At 36.3% G+C, this 7,140-nt stretch overlaps 1 protein-coding gene across 1 annotated transcript in view; it reads right to left on the reverse strand.

Annotated features, from left to right (window-relative positions):
• Positions 1–988: 988 nt before the first annotated feature.
• Positions 989–7,140, reverse strand: part of LOC117115275 (ribosome-recycling factor, mitochondrial-like) — a 7,246-nt gene continuing 1,094 nt past the window's right edge. Inside the window, exons 2-6 of the mRNA XM_033258992.1 lie at positions 5,452–5,609; positions 3,951–4,097; positions 2,890–3,002; positions 2,500–2,591; positions 989–1,329 (exon numbers count right to left, since the gene is read on the reverse strand). Of these exons, the coding sequence (XP_033114883.1) occupies positions 1,092–1,329; positions 2,500–2,591; positions 2,890–3,002; positions 3,951–4,097; positions 5,452–5,608 (747 nt within the window). The 5' untranslated portion in view covers position 5,609 and the 3' untranslated portion in view covers positions 989–1,091. The remainder of the gene's footprint in view (positions 1,330–2,499; positions 2,592–2,889; positions 3,003–3,950; positions 4,098–5,451; positions 5,610–7,140) is intronic.

Raw genomic sequence — 7,140 nt, forward strand, 5'->3', positions numbered from 1 at the left:
CAAGACGTATTTATGCTTTTTATTTTCATGACTGGAGAACCACAAAGAAAATCGTTGATGTATCTGTGCAGGTAAATAAAATAATATGGATGGGTCATCGAGAATAAATCGTGTTTTCAGAAATCTGTTGCACAAGGTTGTGACGTGTATCCACACACTGTTATATGCTTTTAAACATTGGTTAACGGAATTAATAATCAGGGAGAAAACCTATCATGTTTCTGAGCGAAAATAAATATAAAGTAGGTAGAACCTTCTATAGTAATAATGCACTTTTTTTTTAAAGAATCGATTTTTGCAAAATTTTCAAGTAGCACATAATAACTTCATGAAGTTTATTCTGAGGAAGGAGAAATAATATAAACCTTTTATGGGTTATCAAAATTTGGGTGACAATAACTCACAACCCCAGAACACTATAGGATATGTCGAAATGTGGGTGGCTGATAGCTTTCTCAGATTACTCTGGGTTAAGACTTTCTACTGTCCAGGATCAAGATTCAGATGGCAGTAGCTCTTATACCAGTCCAATCTGGGTACTCAAAATGCAAGTTACAGTAACTCATATCATCTGGTCAAATCTGGGGCAGCAGTGGTATAGCTTTGTGGTTAATCCCTAGGGCACTCACAGTTCCTGTCGGCCGACACGATTCTATAGAGAATACAAAGCCATGACGTGCACCCAACTGATTGTTTAAATTACAATCCGTTCAGACTGCTGACAAACAGCAGACAGTGTTGCGTCAATTAGCGCTCACAGTGAGGAGTTGGATTTGTCTTGGCGCAGTGAGCTTAAGTCGCATTCATCCTTTAAGTGGCAAGTGTAATTGCTGGTAAATGTGAAGGGAAAAATCAACCAGTCTCCTGGTCATAGGTGTCACTCAATAAATCTTTTATCACCCCTGCACACTATCTTATCTTACCAATGAAAAGCATATCATGATGAGCATATCAAAGATCTTTACCCGTAACATTAAAAAAGCCCTGATTTTCAGTGTTTCTTTACTGTTTTATTGAAAATAGTTCTGATTATTCTATTACTGGTATTTGTACAGATGTATTTTTAAGTAATTTATTTAGCTTTGGATTTGCTATGTATTTTCTAATAATTCTTTTGTTTTTTCTTTCAATATAAAATCTGCTCTTTCATTGAAGTTGTCAGATATCTGTGATACTTGTTTTTCAAGTTGGAACAGAACATCTTTTGAAGCAGAATGCTTCTTAATTCTTGAAATGAACTTTGACCTGTTATTCCTCAGATCAACTTTTGTTTTATCACACATCTCCTTAGCAGTCTTTGCAAGTGCCTCTCTATGTTCTTTAGTAACTCTGAAAAAGTAAATTTATTTTTATTAGAATTTCTGTAAAACATGTCCATGAAGCTCTATTAAACTAAGGCTATGTTCAGACACAGCGACTTGCGCTAGTGTAACGTTAATCGAGTGGTGCAAACTTGTGCGCAGCGTAGCAAACACGAGTATTAACACGCAATCACTGGCGTACGATAATCCACCAACAGACCCCAGATTAGCATACGCCACTGAGTTACGACAGTCATGCATCAATGATTTTGAACTCGTCTAGGATTTGACCAATCACAATAAGCTTAGATAAAAACAGGAAATAAAATACGCGATTACGAATACGAATATTTCACATGAATACTTGCGCTAGTGTTCGTTAATTAATTAGTCTGGACATCTCGATAGTTACAGCACAGCAAAACGTACACCCGGGGTTAGAAACGCCTGGCGTATATCAGGTCTAAACGCAGCCCAAGTCTCATTAAAAGATGTTTGAAGCAATTTCTTGCTTCAAGCTTGGCTCAATTGTGCTAGGTGCCATAGCTACGTGTGTGCATTGTGACGATACACATTTAAAGCCTCTGGCTCCGGAGAAAAAAATGTTTTGATATGTGGTACAGCTGATTTTTCTAAGACACAAGAAATTGTGTTTGATAAAAAAACTCAGAAACGGATAATAAGATACATATTTTGTAATATGTAAAAACTGAGAAAAGAAGGTGAGAAAAGGGTGGTTATGCCCCCAGTTTATAAACATTCAAAAATCTGTACCTCATTAACCGTTTCCCAGTTTTTTGTCAAACACCATATTTGTTTCTTTGGATAGATGCAACATATCAACATATTTTTTCGTCCACAGAAGGCAGTATTGGAGCTATTCTTTATCTGGGTTCATTACCAGCATAAATGAGTGTAAATAGAGTTCATCGTAAATTTTGTTGTTGCGTAAACAGGAATTGCATCCAGTATCACTCTCATGATACTTGATGCTAGGTTTATTCAAAACTTGACAGTGAGTCAACATGTAGTGATATTGCTATCATTTATAAAAGGTTGAATGCAGGTTGCATTTTCAATAGTAGTGTAACACAGGTCTATACCAACTACACTAATAAATATATAACAAAAATTGCATCAATAAATTTTCAAAAATAAAGAGCATGCCTCAATTGGACTATAATTATATAGTACTTACTTTGGTATAGGTACTTGTATTGAGGTGCCTTCGATTTTTGGGTTTAAGTTCATACCGCTAACTTGAATAGCTTTTGCTGCTTCTTTTACATACTAGAGAAAAAAAAAAACGAAAAAATCATGAATATCTTTACTGTATACCACTTGAGTGAATACGATGATTGGTAAGTTCGGTTGAAACATTTCGGGAGGTATATACAATTTAGTATGTGTTCAGCATCATTTAGTATGTATGCCTCTCTCTGGTTCTGGTACAACACAGTACTACCCAACAACCCCTTAAACCAAGTGCTGTAGGTGGGGGTAGCACATACCGAGTGGTGTAGGACTTGGGCGACGCTGTCCACAATAAGCTTACAAAAAAAAAAAACACAATTATGATCATTATTACCTGTGAATAAATATTGACTACAAGCAGATGAGGAGACTTTGCTGAAATTTGACCAAGTTGATTGAGAGGAAATTTGCCATCATTTGTCTTCACCACAATATGATCCAAAGCACCTATGCAACAATGAATCATGAATAGTAAAAGAATGTCAGTACATTTACATTAACTATTCAAATTTGTTCATTATTTGTAGCAAAGACAAGCCAAACCAGTCCCCTGTCGCAAATCCTGTTTCAGAGATATTGGCCAAAACATGCTGGAAGCACTAAACTAATCTTTATATACAGTATCTATACATCATGCTAAGCTGTTATTTCTACCATTTTCAATGTTAAAACAACAATTTTAACGACTTGGTGATAGTTTCTGCCTGAGAAATGCTCAAAATCATAATATTTGAAGGCTGATTTCTCAAATATTGTTCTTTAAACAGCTGTATTTTTTAACACTTGCAACTTCTTAATTACATGTTGGATTTAAATTATTCTTTCACCATTTTATAGCGCTCATTTTACTGTTGAACACTGTATTAACTAAAAATCAATTTTTGCGACAAGTGACTGGTTTGGCTTGTCTTTGCCACACTTAGAAAATGAAAAATTGAAAATAATATGTAAATCCAATTTGAGTATCATGAAATCATGTTTTCAACATTATAGACTGACGTAACGTATTGGGCAGGTGGTAATGGAAGGGATGAGATTTATTCATATTTAATCACAAAGTATTCTTGTAATAAGTGATTGTGAATTCAATGTTGTAGGCATCCTTGTTAAAGATTTACACCCAGCCCTGGATGTTTTTGTTCTGTATATTTATTCGGCCAGAAAAAAAAAATGGTTGGGGGCAGCTTAAGCAAATGAATCCCTAAACTCTTTAAAGTCAGCTGCACCCTCAAAATTCTGATAAATATAAACATGTTGTTATTATAGATTTGGACTTGACGTGCTGAATCAGTTCAAAACGGCATTCGGTGTGATTTAACAGGGCCATGACGTGTAACCTTCAGCATGACCCCAAAACACGTCGTTGTCGTGCAATGGAAAGAATGTTCTCGATACCTTGAGCTGTTCTTAGTGCAATCTTCTTCACAAAGTCATCTTTTAATTTTTCTATACAAGAACTCATGCTAGTGTTGACTTCATCTAAATTCAGAATGTCTTCATCTATCGAGCGACTCACATCCACCTTAGGCTGATTCTTCTTCCCTGAAAAACGAAAGCAATATCTTCCTTTATTTTATGCAATTACTTTGAAAAACATTTTAAAAAATTGGATGGGATGCCTGTGTTCAGGGATTTATGTAGCATCTTGAGTAGCTGTTTGTAGTAGAGGCCTAAGTCAATTTATCTGTAACTTTACACACCAGGTTCCTATGTTTGAAGAAGGCATTTCCAGATCTATTTACACAAGCTTTCTTAGTACTGTACCAGGAGATCTATTAACACAAGCTTTCTTAGTACTGTACCAGGAGATCTATTTACACAAGCTTTCTTAGTACTGTACCAGGAGATCTATTTACAAAAGCTTTCTTAGGCTATGTTCACACACACGACTTAAGACTGGCGTAGCTTACGCCAGGCGTAAGCTAATTCATAGATTAAAATTCCAAAGTGTTCACACAAACGGCGTTCGCTATATTAACGCTGGCGTTAAACTAGTAGTAATATAGGCCTATGGGGGAATAGTTTTAAGTTTTAAATAATGTACAGGTTCTTAACTGTAGTAAAATTAACAGTGCATCAGTAAAACTTTTAAATCTGTGAATTGTTCGAAGTGAACTTATGATTATTGTATTTTAAATGAACAATTTTACTTTGACTTTTCAGCTAGCATTGTTGGTGTTGCAGGTTTTAATAGACAGTCTAAATAGGTTAAAATATCTTACAAAACACAATCAACAAAGCATATACATTATAACTAAGTAAAATGCAATAGAAAAAGAACCCCTTTACCATTTCATTTATAGAGAGCACAGGAAAGAGACCAAAGTAGCTAATATATTTCAATCGTGTTTGGTCAATCTCTTGAAATGAGATAAAATCATTCAAGCATCACTGGCATTAGCTCAGTGGCGTTAGCTAATCTGGGGTCTGCAGGTAGCGTTAATAACGCCAAGGACGTGGCGTAGTGAGTTGCTTTAACAATGCCACTGCCTAGTTCACACACAAAGGCGTACGCTACGCCATGCTTAAGCCAGCCTTAGGCTGCGTGTGTGAACATAGCCTTAGTACTGTACCAGGAGATCTATTTACACAAGCTTTCTTAGTACTGTACCAGGAGATCTATTTACACAAGCTTTCTTAGTACTGTACATCTAATTTTCTAATTTTGTTTTGATGCTTATGGTAATACCTATCAACACTGACTTCTGTGAGACAAATAATAATAAAGGGGTATTTCATGGTAGTAAAAACAGGCAGATTAAATGAATTTGCAGGAGGCGAGTTATTTTCCAGAATATTCTTGTCTGGTTGTGGGAGGCCGTCTCGATTTCTGGGACATTCCCAGAACTTGAGGGACTGATATACTACTCTGTGCTTTCCATTCTTGAAAACCTACCCTTTTTCGCAAATAGGTTTCCTGATTCATGGTAACAATAGATTTGCTGGATCCCTCCTATTTGTTGGTACAAGTGTGGATGCTTAGTGAAGCTGACTCTGCAACTGAAGTGAGCAGTTGACAGCTGCACCAGTTTTTGACCAATACCTGAAAACATTCTAATGAACAAAATGGACACTATTAAAAAGAATACCACTGTTTATTAGTATTTAGTATAGTAGATGTCATAGCAAAGAATAATGTAAATGATGATTACAAACAAGTGTTACTGCCACAATCCAATCCAATACATGATCATGTTCTAGGATTCAAGGCTAAATCATATTAGACTTAGGCCTTTATATGAGACAGACTGTATGTAGAGCATCATGTGTGCATGTTTGTTGCAAGTAGCTAATATATTTCAATCCTGATTGGTCAATCTCTTGAAATGAGATAAAATCATTCAAGCATCACTGGCGTTAGCCCAGTGGCGTTAGCTAATCTGGGGTCTGCAGGTAGCGTTAATAACGCCAAGGAACTTTGTGTGTAACTTTGGCTTAACACTGTTAAATGAAATGAAATAAAAATAATAATTTAAATCCAGGTCTAGCCAAACTCATGAAAGTTGCTCATGATGCATAAAGCCAGGGGTAAGATATTTTGTATGAAAGGCAATTAAATTAGCACAAGCAGAACGATAATATACTATATAGTATATGTGCGTGGTGAAGGGGTGCTAAAAGAAATAACTGGAAATGGCCAGTAAGACACAATTTTTTGAAAATTAAAAACATGGAGTAGGGAAGGGGGTTCTATGTATTTCAGTTTCCCCAAATTTCTTCTTTTTTTTTTTTTTTCAACTACTCAAATTTTATTACCTGTTTTCATTTTTATGAAAAAAATCCCTTGCTGTAGTTGTGAGTGGCGAGAGTGGTTTGCAGCGGGACTGGTTCTCGGCATGACTGGTTCACAGCAGGACTGTTTTGATGCCGAACTGGTTCGAGGGTTATATTTTATTATTGGGTCAAGCTAGGATATTTGACCAAGACCTCAGCCCTAGGGGCAGACTTTTCATTGATGTAAGTCAAATAAAATAACCAAAAAGTGCCTGCAAATCAAGGTCTAACATATGCCTAGACCTGGGAGGTGCACTGCTATACAGACCTTCTTGCCTAGACCAAGCCTAGTATAACTGTAGCAGAACAACCCTAAGCCAGCCAGACAATTCTCCTCTCTCATCTGGCGGGCACTCTTAGGCCTTCAATGCAAATGCTAATCACTTCAGCCCAAAACCAAATCGGCCCAAACCAATTTTGGCACAAACCAACTCGGACCAAAACCAAATCGCTCCAGACCACACTTTGGCCTAAAACCAACTTGGCTCCAAACCAACTCAATTATTCAAGATGGTTGGGTGGTACCTGTGTTGTGAAATGAATAGTTGACTTTTATTGTCAGTTTTTGCAAGGTGCTACATTCATCGAAAAACATATTGGGTGTTGCCAATCTGAAATAAAAAGTTTACCAAAAAAATATTTACCAGAAAAAACAGTAGTGCACAGTTCTTTAATCATTGCCCTCTGTTTAATTCCAAAGTGTTAGATTTATTGAAAAACAAAAAACAAGACAAAAAAAAAACCCTGCTGGGGCAGCCAGCCTAAAATAACAGTAGGCCAACCGTTTACTTTAAAACTTTTCTGTCGTGAA

Source organism: Anneissia japonica, unplaced genomic scaffold (assembly GCF_011630105.1).
Source record: "Anneissia japonica isolate Jap-2015-1 unplaced genomic scaffold, ASM1163010v1 scaffold550_len331619_cov169, whole genome shotgun sequence".
Lineage (NCBI taxonomy): Eukaryota > Metazoa > Echinodermata > Crinoidea > Comatulida > Comatulidae > Anneissia > Anneissia japonica.